Source organism: Staurois parvus, unplaced genomic scaffold (assembly GCF_062004578.1).
Source record: "Staurois parvus isolate SC_StPar_1 unplaced genomic scaffold, SC_StPar_1.0 ptg000818l, whole genome shotgun sequence".
Classification (NCBI taxonomy): Eukaryota; Metazoa; Chordata; class Amphibia; order Anura; family Ranidae; genus Staurois; species Staurois parvus.
This window is the reverse complement of record NW_028318614.1, coordinates 2,233,947-2,255,892: the sequence shown is the minus strand read 5'-3', so window position 1 is coordinate 2,255,892 and position 21,946 is coordinate 2,233,947. Positions and strand designations below refer to the sequence as shown.

The 21,946-nt window shown below is 40.5% G+C and overlaps 1 protein-coding gene across 1 annotated transcript in view; it reads left to right on the top strand.

Moving 5' to 3' along the window:
• The window catches only part of ANO3 (anoctamin 3), a 475,402-nt gene that overhangs the window by 384,650 nt on the left and 68,806 nt on the right, over positions 1-21,946 (top strand). The window contains exons 15-17 of the mRNA XM_089654966.1: positions 11,449-11,531; positions 12,739-12,894; positions 15,477-15,641. Of these exons, the coding sequence (XP_089511092.1) occupies positions 11,449-11,531; positions 12,739-12,894; positions 15,477-15,641 (404 nt within the window). The remainder of the gene's footprint in view (positions 1-11,448; positions 11,532-12,738; positions 12,895-15,476; positions 15,642-21,946) is intronic.

The following is a 21,946-nucleotide window of genomic DNA, read 5'->3' as shown; positions in this document are numbered from 1 at the left end:
GATCTTTTAACACTATTGTAAAAAAAACAAAAAGAAAAAAGAACTGGAGTTAAGCTGGCCTAACGTGCAGATTTTCAGATGAGAATATTGTAAGAAAGGTCTTTCCACATTTGATGAATGGACAAATGTCATTCAAAAGTTGTCTTTTGCTTTTAACATATGATTTTAAAAGGAATGTAATTTTTGAACGATAACCACATACACTGGCCCAAAATTTGTTTGATCAAGAAAGGTTTTCCTTTCTGCCACTACGAATTTTCCCAACACTGCTGTCAAGTACGAACATCGATTTGACCCCACTAACGATTAGAAAATCAAACGAATATTCTTGAAACAAAAATTCTCAAACAAAAATCTGTACGTGTATGGACAGCTTTAGAGTTGACTATTTATATAACAGAATCATACTTGCAGAATGTGTTCCATGTCTGATTGATTTGGTAAGTTACTAATTTTGTTTCATTGCATTCGTATCGAAATGTGTTTAGTTTTGTTTCATCTCATTTATTCATTTTCAACCAGATTCAATTTTTTCCAGTGGATTTAAAAATATTGAATTAATCCAATTTCCTTGTGAAGGATAGGTGGTTCTATTCTATTTGAATTTCGAAAGATGGCTAAATTCTTTCTATTCTAGTGTAGTCTATTTTTTCCTATTCCTTGTTTTTTATTCTATTCCTTTATTTTCTATTATATTCCATTCTTTTCTATGCTATTCCTTTATTTTAGTTTTAATCTATTATTTTCTGTTTTATTCTATTCTGTTTTATTCTACTCTATTCTTTTTGAAATTCAGAAGACAGCTAAATTCTTTCTGTTTTATTCAATTCTATTCTACTGTATTCTATTTTTCTTTTCTATTCTGTTCCTTTCTATTCTACTCTTTTCTATTCTATTCATTTCTATTATTTTCTGTTCTATTCTTTTCTATTTTATTTTATTGTATTCTGTTTTAGTCTATTCTAGTCTTTTTGAAATTTGAATTTCAGAAGACAGATATACTCTTCCTATATTATTCAATTCTATGCTACTGTATTCTATTTTTCTATTCCTTTCTATTCTACTCTTTTCTATTCTATTCCTTTCTATACTTTTCTATTCTATTATTTTTTATTTTATTGTATTCTGTTTTATTCTATTCAAGCTTTTTCAAATTTGAATTTCAGAAGACAGCCATATTCTTTCTATTTCATTCTATTCTATTTGAAATTCAAATTTCAGAAGATGGCTAAATTCTTTATATTTTATTCTATTGTATTCTATTGTTTTCTATTTCTTTCTATTCTATTCATTTCAAAATTAAGTAGTGACATAGTGATACACAGAGGGAGCACAGTGGGCAGCACAGTGCTGGGTGGAGGGTAATGCTTGGGCCATTTAGCAACCAATCACCTGGTTGACTTGCAAATCTAAAGCAGCTCCCGTACTCCTTCCGACACTGTTTTGCCTCTTGCTCCGCTCTGTTTTTAAAGTCCTGATCATGATCTACCTGTCAGCTTCCCACGATCGACAGGTAGATCACAATTGACGGGTTGCCAATACTGGATGTACAAGGTCTCTGCTCACCACCTCAAAGTCTTGAGACAGAAACTAGTGGAAAATCCAAAACGGTTACCATCCAGAACAAGATGTTAGGGTATATCTTCCAATGGGGACACCAGTTTCATTGGCAGCTTCTAAGAGGAAAATTCCCTTAAAGTAGAACTATAGACAAAACCTCTTTTTTTTTTTTTTCATTTTGGATAAGGAAGGTTATAACTAGGGAAGCACCGATGCCACGTATTTTCACATGTACTCGTGACAATACTACCGATACCTTAACTGATACTTTGCAGTGTGATTTGCAGTAATGGATACAAACTGTACCACAAAGAATAGCATGCGATTTGGATAGGAATGCGATTCCTGTCCAAATCGCATGCGTTTTCTCCACTGCTCCTGTGTGAACCCAGGCTTGTCATAGCCCAAGGTCACACAGGAGCGATGCAGGAAACCTCCTTGCAGGCATCATTGTCAGTGGTAGGAGAGAAGGGAAAGCAGCTGACCAATCAGATGCCATCTAGCCCGAACTGTCATCACTACAAGTAGAGGAAAACATCTTTCTCTCCTCTCCTTCGACTGACACACAGCATGGGATGCCTGCAGGGAGGTTTCCCACACCGCTGCTGCGTGAACGTGGGCTATGACAAGGCTGGGTTCACACAGGAGCTTTGAGAAAACCGCATGCGATTTGGAAATCGCATTCCTGTTCAAATCACATGCTATTCTTTGTGGTACAGTTTGTGTCCATTAATGCAAATCGCACAACAAAGCATCAGTACTCAGGATCGCCGAGTACTTGACCAAAAGTATCGGCACTCGCCGATAAAAAAATATCGATGCATTCCTAGTTATAACCCGTCAGATTTTTTTCGCCATCTGTGTCCCATTGTAAAGATTTACCTTCACTTCCTGTCCCATAGCCAAACAGGAAGTGAGAGAAAATCCCTGCAAATTAAGGGAATTCCTCGGGCCCCCCCAGGTCACCAGAACTAGTATCCCATTTGAAAGATTTCCCTTTTTTACTTTTCTGGGGACAACCCAAAATTTGGGGTTCTAATTCACTTTCAATTATGGTAAACAGGACAAGTAGAGAGAGTGAATCTCCCTAATGGGGGCAAGACAGCAATCAAAACTGATGTGTTCTAATCCCTCTCCACTTTATCCAAAGCTAAAAAAATGTTTTGCCTTTAGTTATATTTTAACTTTGTAGAGATTTCCTATCACTTCCTGTTGCTTCTCAGGACAGAAAGTGAAAAGGAATCTCCCCAGCTAGACACATACAGCCAAAAAAAATTAAATGGAAAGGGGTTCTAGCCCTTTCCAACTCAAAACTAAAACAGTTTTGGCTATATATTCACTTTACCCTCACTATCCCAAGAACAACCAAACTGACAAGCGAGCTTCAATTCCATCTGCTATGTACAAGTACTTTTTAATAGGTAGTTTTGCATGCAATTGTAAACAACTATTAAGAAGCTAAATATGTCCTGCTCGCTTTTACCGGCGATTATTCTTACCATTTAACCTACTTTAAGAAATATACAAATGATCATTATTTACAGGTTTTATCCAGATAAGTCATATACTGTAATATATATATACAGTTGCAAGAAAAAGTATGTGAACCCCTTGGGATTACGTGGAGTTTTGCATGAATTGGGCATAAAATGTGCTCTGAACGTCATCTAAGTCACAACAATAGAAGAACACAGTCTGCTGAACATAATACTACACAAACATTAGATGTTGCCATGGTTTAATTGCAGATAACATGTAAACATTCACAGTGCAGGGAGGAAAAAGTATGTGAACCTTTGGACTTAATAACTGGTTGACCCTCCTTTGGCAGCAATAACCTCAACCAAACGTTTCCTGTAGTTGCAGATCAGACCTGCACAACGATCTGGAGTAATTTTGGACCACTCCTCTTCACAAAACTGTTTCAGTGTAGCAATATTCTTGGGATGTCTGGTGTGAATCGCTCTCTTAAGGTCATGCCACAGCATTTCAATCGGGTTGCGGTCAGGACTCTGACTGGGCCACTCCAGAAGGCGTATTCTGTGCTGCTGCAGCCATTGTTTTGTTGAATTACTTGTATGCTTTGGGTCATTGTCCTGTTGCATCACCCATCCTCTGCAGAGCTTCAGTTGGCGGACAGATGGTCGTACGTTTTCCTGCAAAATGTCTTGATAAACTCTGGAATTCATTTTCCCATCAATGACAACAATTCGTCCAGGCCCTGAGGCAGCAAAGCAGCCCCAAACCATGATGCTCCCTCCACCGTGTTTTACAGTGGGGATGAGGTTTTGATGTTGGTGTGCTGTGCCTTTTTTTCTTCACACATAGTGTTGTGTGTTCTTCCCAAACAACTCAATCTTGGTTTCATCTGTCCACAGTATATTTTGCCAGTAGTGCTGTGGAACATCCAGGTGCTCTCTTGCAAACTTCAAACGTGCTGCAATATTCTTTTTGGACAGCAATGGCTTCCTCCGTGGTGTCCTCCCATGTACTCCATTCTTGTTTAATGTTTTCCTTATTGTAGATGTGTCAACAAAAATGTTAGCATGTGCCAGAGATTTCTGTAGGTCTTTAGCTGACACTCTGGGATTCTTCTTTACCTCATGCAGCATTCTGCACTGTGCTCTTGCAGTCATTTTTACAGGACGACCACGCCTAGGGAGAGTAGCAACAGTGCTAAACTTTCTCCATTTGTAGACAGTCTGTCTTACCGTGGACACATGAACATCAAGGCTTTTGGAGATACTTTTGTAACCCTTTCCAGCTTCTTGCAAGTCAACAATTCTTGATCGTAGGTCTTCTGAGAGCTCTTTTCTGTGAGGCATGGTTCACATCAGACAGTGCTTCTTGAAACCAGTAAACCCAAAACAGGTGTGTGTTTTTTAAGGGCAGGACAGCTGTCAGCAACACATCCAATATCATCACACTATTTTTAGTCAAGGTTGGCTCACTCCTGGCTCCAATTAGCTCTGGGAGAAGTCATTAAGCTAGGGCCTCACATACTTTTTCCTCTCTGCACTGTGAATGTTTACATGTTATGTGCAATTAAACCATGGCAACATCTAATGTTTGTGTAGTATTATGTTCAGCAGACTGTGTTCTTCTATTGTTGTGACTTAGATGACTTTCAGAGCACATTTTATGCCCAATTCATGCAAAACTCCACGTAATCCCAAGGGGTTCACATACTTTTTCTTGCAACTGTATATATATATATATATATATATATATATATATATATATATATATATTGTTTTTGGTCTTATAAATGTAATTTGGTTTTGTATGCGTTCCTCTGTTGTGCTCCTCTGTTATAATGTTTATGCTTTCTTTGGCATACTTTATGTGCACCTTCCCTGAAGAAGTAGTGGGCTCAGTCACAAAGTATATCAATGGTGCAATTATAATTTAAGGCTAGGATAACATCTGTGCGGCTCTGCGAGTCACAGTTTGCGTACAGAATGGGCTGCCTTACTTCTGAAAAAGAGGGAAAAGGTCCCTGCAGCCTTTTAGAAATCGCAGCTCACACGGGAAATGCAAGTGCAGTCTGGTTTCCAGTGCACAGCAGTAGCTTTATTGGCACCCGCACACAGCTCCTGTGTTTTTCTGTGCAGGTGATTGTGATTGCAGGAACAGGTGCATTCCTACAGCGGTAATCAGAGATGTGAACCTAGCCTAAATTAAGAAATATATCCATTATCCAAATTTCCATACTTCTCCCTTATCATTCCCTACAACACAACCTATATCTTCATTCTGGGAGTTACTTTTTGTGGGATCTTTTTTGCTAGATCTTCACCACTAGGAAGCCTTTCAACCCCGTATTTTCCAGGTTTACAATAAAACCTGCTTAAGGTGCTATATAAGTACCTGTAATAAATAAAAAAAAGGACAGCAGTACCTATTTATCAACTTTAGAACATGTCTTCAGTTGTAAGTCGATGTGATCTTTTACAACAGATAGGGAGTACATGTTTTCCAGAGCATATTTCTGGGGGAAACTATTGGGGTAGCATTATGGGATCCACCACTGCCAAGATGTTTACAATGCACCTTATTACTTTCATACGGGAGTTACTTTTTGTAGGTACCTCTTCTAGATCTTCACCTCTCATCTCATCTTTCATCCCCATGTTTCTGTTTTTCCACAAGAACCACTTCATGGAGAGAGAGAAAGGTCCATCACTGTTCCCACCAACACAGAGAGGGACCACACCTACACCAAGTTCTCCTCAATCCAATCACTAGCTACAGATTCCTCTGGTTTCTAGTTTTCTATTGAGTGATTTTTACTTTTCACTAATCATTTGAATTCCACTTGAAATCATGCACTACACTATCCACTAAGTATACACTAATACACTAAGTATCTACTGTGTTGTCATCCTCATTCATTTAGGACATTTCTTGTTCCCAGTGTCATCTCTTCTATCTCTTTTCATGGTCTTCTTACCCTTTCCTACTGTATTACCTTTAGAAGTGAGCCATTAGTGAGCAAAGTGCTCTGCCACTTTGCTGAAAGTGGTTCAGGCCAGCAAAAGCAACACAATCAAAGGACACATAAAAGCACTTCATATCTATAAACTTGGGAACAAGTCTTAAGCTGCTTTTTAAGAATAGAGAGTAAACGTTTTCCAGAACATCTTTAAAGGGAATCTATTTAAATAGTAACATGGTCACTAACACTGCCAATGTGATTTTGAAAATGCAACCTCCAGAACTTTCATCCTCATTTTTACTTCACTACTGAGCCACCAACCTGGAAAAAGTATGTAACTAGTAAAGTTGGGACTCCCTGCCTTCATACTATTGATGAGTCAATGACTTGACCATGGGAATACATTTTTTATTTTAGCCCCCCATTCGGTTTAATTCTATTGCTGAAAAATAAAAACATAATTCTGAGGTTTTTCTCTCTGTACTATCAGCATAAGGTCATAATTTGGTTACTTATTTATAGACCTATTTGCTTGTAATTGAGCTACATCCAGTTTTCTATGTACGTCACTCCTGACGAATGGAGTAGGGTACGCCACTAATCGCTGTCCCTTTCATCTGACAAGCCAGCTATTTATGGTATGTGGGTGTAACTCTGTGAGGGAAAGAGAAAGGTTTGAGTTGTGTGCCTTGTAGGTATATCTAGTAGAACTTTACTACAGGCCTATCAGTAGTCAAGACATTATTTAAGGGTTATGCAATTTCATTGTATTCCAACTTTAACCATGTGTAAGGTCACACAGCTGTGTTAAGTGGTAGCTGATATATACGGTACATGCATATCAAAATTTATCGTATGCATTCATATCAAAGGGCGATGTATACTGTGTAACTCCCATTAGGCACTGAATTTTTGACCCATAAGAGTATGGGGTTTGAAAATCTGGTCTTCACTAAAAACAGCTGCAGCAAATGCCAACACTGATGCTGCAGCTGTTATAGTACTTCTACCTCTAGCTGCTCCAATGCTTGTCTGCATCAACCCTAGAAAAAAGTACCTACCAATTTCTGTGATGGTGCTTATTGGGAAAAATTAAGGCATCACTGTGTAACAAGGAGTTCTCTGTCTTAATTAACCACTTCAACTCCAGACACTTTCACCCCCTTCCAGTCCAGGCCAATTTTCAGCTTTCACTGCTATCACACTTTGAATGACAATTGCGCGGTCATACAACATTGTACCCATATGAATTTTTTAGCAATTTTTTGAGACAGATAAAACGTTATTTTGGTGGTATTTATTCACCACTGGAATTTTTATTTTTTGCTATATAAATGAAAAAGTCCAAAAATTTAGAAAAAATTGTGTTTTTCTTATAAAGTTTTGCAAATAAACTTTCTTCATAAATCTTGGCCAAAATGTATTCATCTATCTTTTTATAAAAAAAAAAATGACACAAATTAGTTTATAACCAAAAATTATAATTTCAAAAAAATAGTTTTTACATTTTTATTAAAAAATTTTTATATTATTATTTTTGGGGTTTTTTAAACATACTGTCACCCTAGCAGTACAGTGTCATCATAGTGACACTGTACTACTTGTGGGGGGTGATAAACTTTTTTTTAATTTTTTTACACTGATTTATTTTACACCCATAAAGGCTGTAAAAGCAATAATTTCTCCTTCTCTCTGCCTGCATTCCTGCAATCATTGAGAAATACTGTGAGAGCTATGATTGGTCACAGCTTGTCACATGGTACAAGGCTGTTGTGAATAGCCTTGTATCATGTGATCTCTGTGATCATTCACAGATTTCACTAGTAGTAAGCAATGATGTCAGGAAGTGACATCTTGCTTACTACTATTCATGTGATCACTGATTGGCCACAGAGGTCCTGTACAGCGATCTGTGTTACACTGTGTCCTCCAGAGCCATGTGCCGTGTGCTCCCAGGGAGCGTTTCTAAATGTCCCCCCGCATCGGCAGCGCTCCCGTCCGGCCGTTTATCTACATGGGCCAGATGGGAAGTGGTTAAAATAAATATGTTTGTAAGCTCTGTGCTAGAAACACAAATGAGGACCTCTGTCAGGTCTAGCCTGCAGCTCCCAGTTTGTAAAATTGTAAAAAAAACCTCCTTGCTGCAGTGGTTCTTCTAGACCTGTGATTCCATTCACGTGTTGTTGGCTTCTGTGTTCACCTATGGGAGTCACCCAGGGGCGGACTGACCGTTTGGCCCGGGGTCAGTAGGGGGCCCCATGAGATGCCCCTGGTACCTTTTTCATAGGATTTTTTGAGTTTGGGCAAGGACACAGGGGCCCCATGATCCCCTATTGCCCGGGGGCCCCATGAGTTGTCAGTCTGCCCCTGGAGTCACCTGCTCTATTGTGTATTTATATCCCTTTCCCTTCTGTCACTTCCTGGCCAGCTTCCTAGTCTGATTCCCTATATATAGACATGCTCAGTGCAGCCAATGTTGCCTGAGCAACTTCCTAGTTTCTCTGTGCTTCTGGTTTGCCTTGTATTACTTGTATTCTGTGCCTACTCATGTACCAACGCCGGCTTCATCTACCGTTTATTTCTTGGCTGCCACCCACAATGAATTTGGCTGGTTTCTGATCCTCTTCTGTCTCCCACCACCTGTACTCTGCACACGCGACTGGTCTCTACATTGTCAACTGGGCGTACCTGGGGGCTGCGACTTAGTTCAAGTCTGTTGCAAGTCCATTCCCACCATCAGGGGCACTGGTGAAGAAGCAGACTGAGGCTTAGACTCTGCATTCTAGGGAACCCTGGGTTGGCTTTCTACAAGGGTTTACGATCATAGAAACCTGACAACCTCAATCAATTTTTAGGCCCTTGATTATTAGTAAAATTTACTCTTATGGATTGTATTGTGGTCCATGCATTTTTGGGGTCTAAGAACAAATGCAAAATGTATTTTCAGAAAAATGGGACACCGATTGGTATGACCCCTATATAAGAAAGTGTTTCAGAGTACATACGCATATGGAATGGCCTTGACAATGACATGATAGAAAAAAACAAGATTTAGGAGATGGATGGATTTAGGAGACAAAATTAAAACTGAATTTGGCTTATTATTGTGTCTGTTTACATAGCTTCAGCTATATTTCTATGCCCCTTCCACACCAGTGCTCATGCTGAGTGTTATTCATGAAACACAACTGCAGTGTTTAACATAGGCTGCATTTCAAACTAATTTCATGCACTGTACAAAGTGCTAAAACCATATTAGTGAATACTGTAAAATACATTTAGGGGGCTGTTGACTAAAAAAGTGTTGTACCTAATCTAGTTAGTCCTGGCATGCCAAGACCTCAGTACAATGGTAGAATATAATGATATCTTTTCTAATCAGATTATAAAATACTTTTTTGTTTTCCAAATAAAGCCAAGGTAATACTGTATAGATAGAAAATAATATCTGAATGTTACAGGAACATCTCCACAATCCAACATTTCCAATGATTGATGGCCAAACTGTGGGTCTGCCTTGGAAAATTAGCTAATAGATGACTTTACCTAATGAGTGGCCTCGCCTCTTTAAATTGCCAGTTGCCCACATTATTGCTGAGCATGCTACAGCTAATATTTATATCTGCGTGAGAGGAGAGACTTGCGAAATAACAGTTATTTTAGCATATGTGGAAAACATTAATCTACAGTGCTTGCAGAAATTATCAGTATTTTTCTGCTTATCACAATCTGGACACATTCAATGAATGCTTGCTTGCTGAATATGATAATACAAATTATGCTTCAGCTAATTTGTAGGAAAAGAGACGTGAAGAACAGATGTATCATTTTTAAGAGATGTGGATTTTTTTATCTATAGTTCTTGATACAAATATTGTTTTTTGTTTTTACTGTAAACTACAATCTAATGACGGAATACAGTGGATGCAAACTGGTGAGCAGTTGTAATAAAAAGGTTATACTTCCTCTGTATAGGAGGTGCTCTCCAGTGCCCTATCATAACTTAATAGTACCTTCCCAGTTCTATATAGTCCAACAGGAACCCTATTAAAAAACCATAAACTTTCTGGTATGGGGGGAACCTGCACACACAAAAATTTGTTACTGGCGTAGAATGTTAATGGAGCTAATGGAGCTCTGAGGGTAACTTGGAAAACATGGAGGCATTTTTAAGTTACCTTGTTAGTTAGTATGACAATTTCTTTTGGGACTACTGGGTGAGGCAAAATGCTATATTGATGGTGTACTTCTGTAAACAGGCTGTCCTTCAGGTAAAGGTTGTTTAGCAGAATACATATACCAGTCATAGTTTAGCCTTGTCAACTTGGGGGAAAAATTAGACAGCTTGGACCTTTACCTGTGGGTAGAGTCCTTGACCTACCCTTGGATTGGCACCCCTAGCTAATTAGTTGCTACCCATGGTTCTGCTCCACTGGACTTATAGGGTATACCATCATGTAGCCTTTGCTACCAAATGATGGGACTATGCCAATTCCTAAGCCTTCTCAGCCACCAAAATATGCTTTAGACTTCCAATTGATACTGTCTCCAAAGCTAGCAATGTATTCGACAGTACTTTACACAGTTCCTTTGTTTGGCCACACAGCATTTTTATTAGGGAGCTGAGCAACTCTGGTAACAAACAGCAGAATAATACTTTCTTTATCATCATTGATTCCACAGTTGCTTCACCTCTGAACATAGTTTGTGTATGTGCTGCAATCTACTACTAATCTTTGGTCTGGCAAATGTCTCTTCACCAAGCATCATGGCAATCCTGTAGCACTAGCTGTCCTGTGAATTTCAGTACAGTCCATGCTTGGACAAAAACTGTAATACTGCTTATAGGTTCATGCCCAGGAGACTAGTCTTGCACTTTGGACATGCCAGGCTCACTATCTCTCTCCCTAAATTACAACACATTGCCTTTTCACTGTGTTGTATTTTACCAATTTCTCAGTTGTCACTTTTAAAATTTCACTATCCTTTCCTCTTCAGAAAGAGACCCACTTCTTATGAATTCATGCCATATGCAATAACAGGGAAGGAAAAATAGAAATCAGATTTGAGATGAGACTTAAGCAAATTGTGGCGGGTTCCTAATGAACAGGCTGCAATTTGAGCCATAGGTGGCCCAGTCAGCACCTTCCCGTCTCATATCCTTGGATTACTATATAAATATAAAGGGGAAAAAATACTGAAAAAGTTAATTAATGCAGCCACCACAACTATTGACTGGTAACCTGAAATATATGAAACTTGTATATTGGGGTTTAGATACACTTTGTTCGGTGTGCTTGTTTTTTGCCTTCAAGTTGCAAGAAGTATAATAACTCAAAGGCACAAAATGTATTTACTTTTTATTTACTTAGTTTTTGTGTTCTTTATGATAATGGGAGAACAAAAGCTCAGCTACTAAACAAATAACAAGTAACTTTGCCTTGTTTCAGCCACTGTCTTCCTTGAGTTCTGGAAAAGACGACGAGCTGTACTAACCTACGATTGGGATCTCATTGACTGGGAAGATGAAGAGGTACACATCTTTTTCAAACCTGTTTATACCAGCATTGGGTTTTTATTAAATCTTTGTAGGATTGGGGCCAATTACAACGAAGTTCCAAGAAGTCATGTTTGTGAAGAAATAATATAATATACCATAAAATTGTATTAAGTGGCAAAAACTGGCAAATACAAAAGTTCAATAGTGCACAAAATCCACTTCCAAGGATGCAACCCACAATCCTATGATGACTGAGTTAAGTCAATGTGTCTGCCCCCACCACAAACTGCACACCTCTTACCAGATCCTAAAACCTCTTCACTATTGGAGGTCTGAAGTGCTGTACCCCAAGAGGTAAAGATCTAATGGCCAAGTGCGATCATTCTCTTACACACTTCATCTCAATTCAAATTTTCTGGTCTATGAAGAAGAAAGAAAACTCTACATAGCATAACAGCGCAAGGCTCAACAATTTATTAAAAGCATATATGCTCACATAAGAAGTGGTAAAACTAGCGCAAAGAAAACAAAGATGGCATAATAATGTTAATCCCCGCCTGATGTGTTTCGCCAGAATTAGCAACAGGGGACAAGAAGGATGTGAAAGAGCATGATTATGATCATTTTTTGCATTTAACACAATTTTGTATGTTATGATATGTTATACTGTTTTATTAACATTATATATATATATATATATATATTCAAATGATGAATTTATATGGTCACTGAATAATTGATTTAATATATGTTTATATGAGTTAATACATTTTTAAATGCATAGCACATCACTTTTTGGTTTCATTTAATTTTTTAATACTAGTTTATGAGTGTTTGTGACTGCTGCTGCCAAGGTTATAAGCTGACTGCGGAGTTAACGTGTATAACATTCTGGTTTTTGCAAAGTCTAACAGGCATTACAGTTAGACCAGCGGAGCTCCGTAATCAGCACTCAGGAACTGGTCTAGTTAGACACCCCACTTCTCCTTTCCAATACAATCTGTCTGGTGACAATTGTGCGGAATGTGGCTGGTACTGGGGTAAACGTGCAGAAAATGAAATTTTTTCAGAGAGGCAAAAGTTATTTAAAGCCATCTTTAAGCATACATCTGCCACAAATAATAAAATGTGGAGTTACTGGACCATAGAGAGAGATTGTAAGTGTGTGTGAGACTTCGCTAGTGCTTTAAATTTTACAGAATACAGTAGTTATCAACTAATGCATATATTAACCAATAGTTCTGTGTCTTTCCAGGAAGAGTTACGTCCACAATTTGAAGCAAAGTATTCCAAATTGGAACGAGTGAACCCAATCACTGGCAAACCAGAGCCTTTCCAGCCTTTCAGTGACAAACTCAGTAGACTAATGGTGTCTGTATCAGGAATATTCTTCATGGTAATGATTACATTATGAAGCATAGATTCCAGTCAACTGAATTTCCATCATGTTGGCTTTTCAGATTCCCATCCTGAAAATCCCACCTCATTGTATATGAACTTGTTTAGAAAAACAAAATGTGTTATTTACTATTCTCACCTAGAAGGTGTACAGTTGGCTATGGGGCAAGGATGGGCCAAAGGGACTTGTGTGATTTTTGAATAAACAGATCAGGGCCTGTAAGTTCAAGAAAAGCAAAAAAAAAAAAACCTGGAAGCTGATTGGTTTCTATGCAAAGCTGCACCAGATTTTGCACTCTCCAGTTTTAGTAGATCTCACACAGAGTACCATACATTTCCTGATTCTTAGTCTTCTTGTCCAACTGTAATCAGCACCACAATGGATTGGTTAAATGTTTCAACAAAAAAATCTGTGGGATTTATTCACGTATCTGATTTTGTCAAGAGATAATAATCAATATTGTAGAATGATAATTTTATGTATCCTCATTTAGACTCATAGAATTTAGTTAACAAGGTCTTCAGTTTTGCTAAGTGATAGGACTTAGGTTTTAATTACTGAAAGCCCAACTTAAGCCATTTTTTTCACAGACTAGGGACTTATTGGAACTGGGTTTTAGTTTGTGTATTTATTACCATTAGGCCATTGGGGAGATTAGCCTGGTTACCTGGACAAATGCACTACAAAAACAAAAAGGAAAAATCAGCAAGCAATAATAAAATGCTATAAATGGTTCTAACTTTTCCCCAGTTATCTGTCTGGGTCCCCCTGAGGACTATCATGCACACTGAACATTTAGCTCCAGTACAGCAGTTAGCCTTACTGGAGCTGGACACAGCTGGAGGACACAGGTGCAATATCCAGCCCAGGGGCGGACTGACAACTCATGGGGCCCCCGGGCAATAGGGGCCCCTGTGTCCTTGCTCAAACTCAAAAAAGCCTATGATAATGGTATGAGGGGCATCTCATGGGGCCCCCTACTGACCCCGGGCCCTCGGGCCGTGCCCGAGTTTCCAAATGGTCAGTCCGCCCCTGATCCAGCCCCACTTCCCGCAGTCTGTCAAATTCTATGGGAATTTGACTGCTCCTACAGCTGGTTGGGGCTGGGGGGGTGCACTCAGCGGTACTTCCGTATAGGTCAGCACATGCCCAGGGATGAAAGCCCAGAATACAGTCTGCTTGCATTCCGGGCTTTTGTTCCTGAGCGCATACTGTCCTAAACGCAGATACTGCTAGGTGCATCGCCCAGTCCCTTCCAGTTGCAGCAGCTGACTGCCGACAGCAGGGTGGACGGTGCGCCTGTGCCCTCCAGCCACAGCTAAACGCCAAAACCTAAAGCATTGTTCAAACCGAGCATCAGAGTGTGGAAGAAATTGAATTTAGGTAACTTTGAAGGTGGCATGGTTGTTGGTGCCAGATGGGCTGGTCTGAATATTTCAAAAGCTGCTGATCTACTGGGATTTCCATGCATAACCATCTCTAGCGTTTATAGAGAATGGTCAGAAAGAGAGAAAATATCCAGTGAGCGGCAGTTGTGTGGACGAATATGCCTTGTTGATGTCAGAGGTCAGAGGAGAATGGGCAGACTGGTTGCTGCAACATTCGGATGGTAGGGTCAGAATTTGGCGTAAACATGAAAGCATGGATCCATCCTGCCTCGTATCAATGGTCCAGGCTGGTGGTGTAATGGTGTGAGGGATATTTTCTTGGCAGTAGCAAGATGTGTCTAATAAAGCGGCCGGTGAGTGTATTTTCCTAAGCCATTTCCTAAATCAGGGGGCATGCTTCTGGCCTTCGAAAAATGTTGGCTGCCATTTTTGTTCTTTTTACTCTAACTGGTTGAATTATTCATTTTAACAAAATGGAGTCTTTTTTTTGGTACAATCACTGGTTTGATTACATGAGAAATAAAAACATGACCAAGGTTCTAGCCTTTCCTCGCTCTATTAGGCCTCATGCACACAGGACGTTTTGCAACCTCTGCTAGAAGCGTTTCTCATGGCAGCAGCATTTTAGCAGAAATAAGCATTTTACAAGCATTTAAGAGCACTTACAGGCGCCAAGCCCTTGGACATGAATTGATTTCATTGACCAGAATTATAATTTATTCTGGCCATAGAAATGAATTATCGCTCAAGTGCTAAATGCGCCTAGCATTAACAAACATCGCGCTTTTTTTCTGCCTAAGCTCTGCTGCTCCTGGATGCACTGGCAGTGTTTTGTTTTTTTTTTCCTACCTCTTAATTCTCTTGCCACTAAACGCTGCTAAAATCCTATTTGTGCATAGACTCATAGGCCAACAAGCAGGGGAGCTTAGGGGCTGGAAAAAAAAAACGCCTGATGTCCCTAGAAGCAGCTGCAAAAATATCCAGTGTGCATGTGGCCTTACAAAATGGCAGTAATGTTGGGGCATATGAGGGTGGATTTTTTGGGGGAATGTATGTAAAAGCTGTCTTTGTTTTAATTTTTAAATAGTTAGAAGTGAAAGTCAGCTGAATGTTCAGTTCCAGGCGATTCCCTCTTACTGTGATGTGACTATAACTGGATTCACATATTTTATTAAATGTGTTCACATTTAGATATCCTTAGTGCTGACAGCAGTCTTCGCTGTGGTTGTGTACCGACTCGTTGCCATGGAGCAGTTTGCATCATTCAGCGTGAATTTTATCAAGAAGTACTGGCAGTTTGCAACATCTGGCACCGGAGTCTGCATAAACTTCATGATCATAATGTCCCTTAATGTTGTAAGTTTCTGTCCTTGTTTTATTACCAGACATTATTCTTTTCTTCCACGGAACTGACACTAATTTGCAGTTAGTTATAACACCCGTGTTATTTGCAATAGCGATTACTATTTTAAGTTCTTATTGGCTGTCTTTGCTAGAAATAATGGATATGTCAAATAATGAGTATTAAAACTTAGTTCAATTTAAACTCAGGCATGTAAAAAATTTATGTAGCTCTGCATTCATTAATTTATAATTTAATGGTGGTTGTACATCCTTACATATTCCCAGTGGCTTCAGATGAAACAAATCCTCCTTCATAAGTGGTCCCAGTTTACCTTCAGCCCTCTTTACAGATGTTCAAAGTACACAATTTATAAAGCTTGTTTGAGCTTTCAGAAATCTGGGGTGGAGAACTGAAGTTACACTCTGCAGTTATCAGTGAGCAGAGCTCTGAGAGCTGATTTGAGTAAAGGTACATGCCCCCCTTCACACAGCACACCTAAACAGAGCTGAGGCTGTCAATCACAGGTTGTGTGCTAGAGATCCCTCCCCGTCACCTTTTTTTTCTTGGTATCAGGAAAATTTGTCAGATGCAACTCATGCAGATAGCAGAAGAACACGGCACCAGACAGAAATGACACTTAGTGCTCTGCATTGAGACAAGAACACAATATAGAGGAATATGCTTTGTCCATATTTGTTAGAGGTTTACAAGCACTTTAAATGTAGTTAGTTTTAGCAACTCAATTAAACTTGGTATCAGCCTCTTGCAGCTCCTGTACAGCAGGGCTAAGATTGGGAGAGGGAGAAGCAGCACAATGAGCCAATCAGTTATGCTGCAGTTCAAGAAGCATGCTGCTATGAGGGGAGAACAGAGATCTACTCAGCAGTGCGATGCTTCTCCTTTCACATTTCAATCACAGGGGAAGGGGGGCAAGACCTCTTATTTTTATTTAAAGTGGAACTAATGGCAGAGATACTTACCTTTGCTCCATGTGTGCCGACATCTTCCCTTCAAGGTTCTTCCAGGTGCTGGTCTTCAGTTGTCTTGATTGGCCAGCATAGGATGACGTAACGTATGAGGGTCATTGATCCTGGCATACTTGTACTGTCCTGGAAATGTAAGCTGAGCTATGCATGTGCAGCTCGGTGTACATTCTGAAGAAGGTTGTGAACAGGCAGGTACATTTGTTTTAGTGCAGAAGAGAAATTGCATGTACAGCAGAGCTAGGATTGGGGGAGGGAGAGGAAAGAACCTTCACTTTAACTGCAGAAGAGAAAAATCAGGTCAGACAGGGCTGAGCTGTGTGGCAGAGCTATGTTATTCTCAGGACTGCATGAATTGGTGACATAGTTCCCATAAAAGTAGTTTATCTGTGTATTTACTTGTTTGCTCTGAGTTTAAAGGATAAGTTCACCTTTGGGAACATGTTACATGTTCTACCCGTTTTTAGGGTGGAACATGTAACATGTTCCCATAGCTGCAGCCCCCTCCCTCTGACAGATAATACGGGGAGAAGTCTCCCCGTACTATCTGTCAAATTTGAAAACAGTGTGGCTATGTGGGGTTCCGCCCATACAGCCGCGTCATTCATTCATTCAGGGACTTCGGTGAATGAATGAACTTCGACATGACTAAAGGGAGGAACAGGTCAGAGAGAGGATAAAATCTGGGTTGTTTAGTGGTGAAGGCGTAGTTCTTACCTGATTGGAGGCCTAAGGTCGGATGGGCAGGGCGGAGCCACAATGGTGGTTTGTGCAAGGTATAGTAGGTATTCATTTCAGAAAGTTTTGGCGAAGAGGAAATTTCCCATCCCTCCTGCCCTAAATTCTGGGTGCCTGGTGTTCTTGGGGTTGTAGGATATGATTTTGTGGGTGCGCATTTCTAGGCGGATATTGTACCAAACCTACTGGAAATTAAAATAGGGAACGTTGTCACAGCAGTTTAGTGGGTCATGGGTCTTTTGGGGGTCAGTGTGTAACTATATGGTTACAAACAAATTGGGGGCCCATCTAGCGTATGGCGCTTCAACCTGATAGATCATTGATGGTTGTCCCAGGAGCTAGGTCCCCTGAGCAAAAATGTAAGAATGTGTGAGGTCGTAACGTCATCGAGTCGGTCGGGGGCGGCTGAGGACATGAGCGGTTACAGTGATAAAGTGTGCCTTAAAGCGGAGCTCCACCCAAAAGGGGAAGTTCTGCTTTAATGCTTTGTCCCCCATTCCCCATTAAGGAGTGGCACCTTTGGGGAGCAGGTACCAGATTTTGACAGGTACCTGCTTCCACTTCCGCTGTGATCACCAAGGCGATCGGAAGTGGAAGTTGTCCTCCCCGTCTTCTGGGACACGTGACAGGTCCCACAAGACTACGTGGCCATTCACAAAGCGCAGCGCTTCTCACGCATGCACAGCGGTCACCCAGCTGTGAAGCCGCAAGCTGTCACAGCCGGGTACCCACACTAAAGATCCCAGCGCCAGCAAGAGAAGACGGCCGGTGAAACCAGCTGTGGTGAGGACACCGCTGGATCGAGGGACAGGTAAGTGGTTGTGTTTTAAAAGTCAGCAGCTACAGTTTTTGTAGCTGCTGACTTTTATTTTTTCTTTTCAGCTGGAACTCCAATTTAAGGACACCCGAAGACCCCTTTCCTGGTGGCATTGTTGTGAAATTGTTAAAGTTGTTTTAATTGATGGTATTTATTCGTTTGTTAATAAAAGGTCTGCTGTGGCCCTTTAAACCCATGTCACACAGCTTGTGTCTTTATACTAAAAGTTAAGGAACAAGGTTGACAAATCTCTTAGTCAAGTCCCAGCAGCCTTAGCGGCTGTGGCCTTGTAGTTTTCAATGAAATACCAAGGTGCTGTGGTAGTTCATTGAAGCTTCCTGTCAGAATATCTGCTTGCTTGTACATTCCGTATGGCAAGCAGATAATCTGACAGATCTGCAGGAGACCTGCATGGCATCAGCAATCTACTGATCGCTGGTGCAATTCTTTACAGATTCCTGCAGACAAAAATAATAAATGCACATTTTTTTAACTGCAAAAAAATTTGCATTTATTATTTTATGTCTAAAATGTGAACTTATCCTTTAAAGTTGAGCTCTAGGAACCAAACTGCAACAGTTAACTGCTCATTTAGCTCTACGGAGCATGGAAACGTTGACTTACTTACCAGAATCCTCTGCTCCTTCATGCTGCTAGATCAGTCTCAGTGGTGTCTTCTCCCCCATGCTCCAGTAGTGTAAGGTTCTGATATCCTCAAAACAGATGCAGGGTCTGTATCTCTGTATTGGTCTTGAGAACGCCAATGGACAGTCCACCAGCGGAGCATGGGAGAGCAGGTAAGTAAAAGTGATTTTGCCATTCTCTAGACAAAAAGGAGCAGTTTAAGTGGAAGTAAACTCTATTTTGCACCTTTTACCTACGGGTAAGCCTTAAAGGTGTTACTAAACCCAGGACCCTGCATTCATTATATCTTGTCCCCCACAGTACACAGAACATGGAAATGCAATTATTATAGAAAATATAAACTGCTAAATATCTTTTCTCATCAGCAGTATATGGCAATCTTGTGACTTCTATCAGTGTCTGGCCAAGCACTGGTTAAAGCTCGAAGGAGGAGTTTTCATTCTGCTTTGACTATCCTATGAGGCTGCATAACCCCTGACCCTCTGTTTGGATAGTGCTGATTGGACCTGTGCTGATCACATGCACCCTCCCAAAGAGCAAAAAAAGCTCTCTATCCATACACACTAAACTGAGCATATGCAGAGTGACTCCTAGAGCTCTGTACTATCAGCAGATGGATTGGGGACAGTAGAAGAAGGAGAGGATCAAATTAGACAGGATCAAACAGCCTTTTTACGCAGTGTGGAGGATTAACCTCTTAAGTTCCACAGTGAGTGTAAAAAGCATGCTTTGCTGCATATACAGACTGATTTTACTGTTGTGGGTCTAGTAACACTTTAATAAGGCTTACCTGTAGGTACTGTAGGTATCTCCTAAGCATGCACCATTTAGGAGATATTTACTGTAGAGGCCCCGTTGACATCACTGGCGCATGCACACTGCACTCTCGATAGCGTACCATCCATTCAGAGAGCCGTGCCGCAGCCGAAACTCTGTTTGCTCATGCGCAGGAGTGACAACATCGCGGCTCGGCCAATCAGATGGTCGCAGCTCGTGAACCCGGAAGGAAGACCAAGAGAAGATGGAAGCCTCTGGGAGCCATGACAGTGCTCCATTGGAGGACTTTGTTTTTAGGTACGCCTTTCATAATGTGCTAGTATACAATGCATGCTAGCACATTATGCTCCTAACTTGCGGGGAGAAGATTTTTTGGATTTTTTTTTTCATGGTTTACTACCACTTTAACCCTTGCAGTGCAGGCCGAACCCCACTGCAAAATCTTCACTTCTCCTTCAACTTTAATTGAGTAAATTTTGTATTTTTCTGTTTTAACCAGGAAAGTTTAAACTGTATACTTTGAATTATGGCTGTGTTGTATGCATACACAACAGACAATTATACTCAGAGGAAGTTCTTGATGATATCATTCATAACAGATATAATTTTTGTTATGCTAGCTTTATACAGGAACAGCATTGAATCATTCTGAAATGAACAGACTCTCTGACAATTTCCCTTTCATTAGATATGCACAACCACAATTTAGCTCACATCAGCTGGGCTTTCCATTATTATAGTATGGCTTATATCAGTAGAGACTTGGTCAGTTTTTCTATTTCTCGGACTACCTGCAGGGACAATGATAGTCTCTGTACCTCTGTTTCATAATTCATTATTGGCTGGGAATTTCTTCCATTCCATGGCTAGCTTTAGGGCTTCATTTATATGTCAGTGTATTGCGGTGCAAAATAAATGGCAACACACCATGGTATACCAGTTGTCGAAACGGCAACAGTTTATGATCGTAAACAATGACCATATTTCTTCTAAAATATTGATTTCACCCTTTTTTTAATTATTTTTTGCATCTCAGCACTGCTGATCTTCTCCAGGTTCTAGTCCACTGCTTCTGGTCCATGTGGGTGTACACCAGTGGGGGATACATGTTATTGCTCAGGGCTTTTAGGGAAAATAGTTACCAAGAGAGTAAGGCTACATTCACACTAGCCTTGTTTTCAAGCGGCAGAAAGGCGCTTGGGAAGCGTTTTTACCGCTTCCGAAAAGCCTCGGACAATTCATGGTGCTGTTCTAACGGGAGCGGTAGCATCGCGGCGTGTCACGGTGTGGCAAAACGGACGCCTCTGGTTGAGTCAGGAGACGTTGAAGCCTTCTATTGTGTCTATGGTGCCGCTCCGCAAACGCCCGGCCAGCGTTTGCGGTGCGGTTGCGACGCGGTTGCGGGGAGTTTGCGGAGTGGTAACACCATCCAAACTTCAGTATAGGCGTTTGTGGGGCGTTTTTAACGCTCGGCAAACGCCTAGCAACTGCTGCTGAACCGCGCATGCGGCGTTTGCCGAGCATTAAGAAACGCTCCGCAAACGCCGGACCAACGCTTGCCAAACGCTATAGGGGCGTTTGGCAAGAGTTGGTAAAACAGTCAAGTGTGAACGAGCACTTAGTGTTATAGTCAAGAAAACCGAGTAGTTGCAATGAGGGTTAGCATCAAGGTGAGAGTCAGTACCGGATTACTAAATAGGCATTAGTAGGCACCTGCCTATGGGCCCCATACCGGTTGGGGGCCCCACGGCAAGGGGCATCAAAATAATATTGATTTGATCTTGAAAGAAAATTACAATGAAGCTTTATTAAATTGTTTACAAAAGATAGAAAAAAAGAATCAACTCAAAGAAACAACATTAAAGACTCTTTAGAGAAATCCTGTATTAATGTAATGTTAAAGATAATGGGTGCAGCGCTACCAAACTTCAAGTAACAAAGGTTTGTAAACATGCAACCCCAGCAAGATAGGTGTGGAAGGGTGCAAACACATAAGAATAAATCAATTAAAAATGGCCATGCAAAATCCTCATATGGAAATCTTTGGGTGCTGGTGTTTAAAAGATGAGACACAAAACAGGAACGTCCTCCACTGTCAAAACAATCACACAGCCTTTTATCATAAGGATCTAATCACTCCAAGCATTGGTCAAATAGTGCAGTTTTAAACCCAAAGATGGTGATTATACTTCCAATTATGAGTCATCAATCAGTTCACTCAGTAAGCACCAGTCCTTCCAATTCTGGTATCAGATAGGCCATGTCACTCTCAGAACAACAGACATCAAAGAAGAGAACACGGCCATCTCACAGTGTAGTAAAACGACAAGCAATAATTTATTCAAAATATTGCACT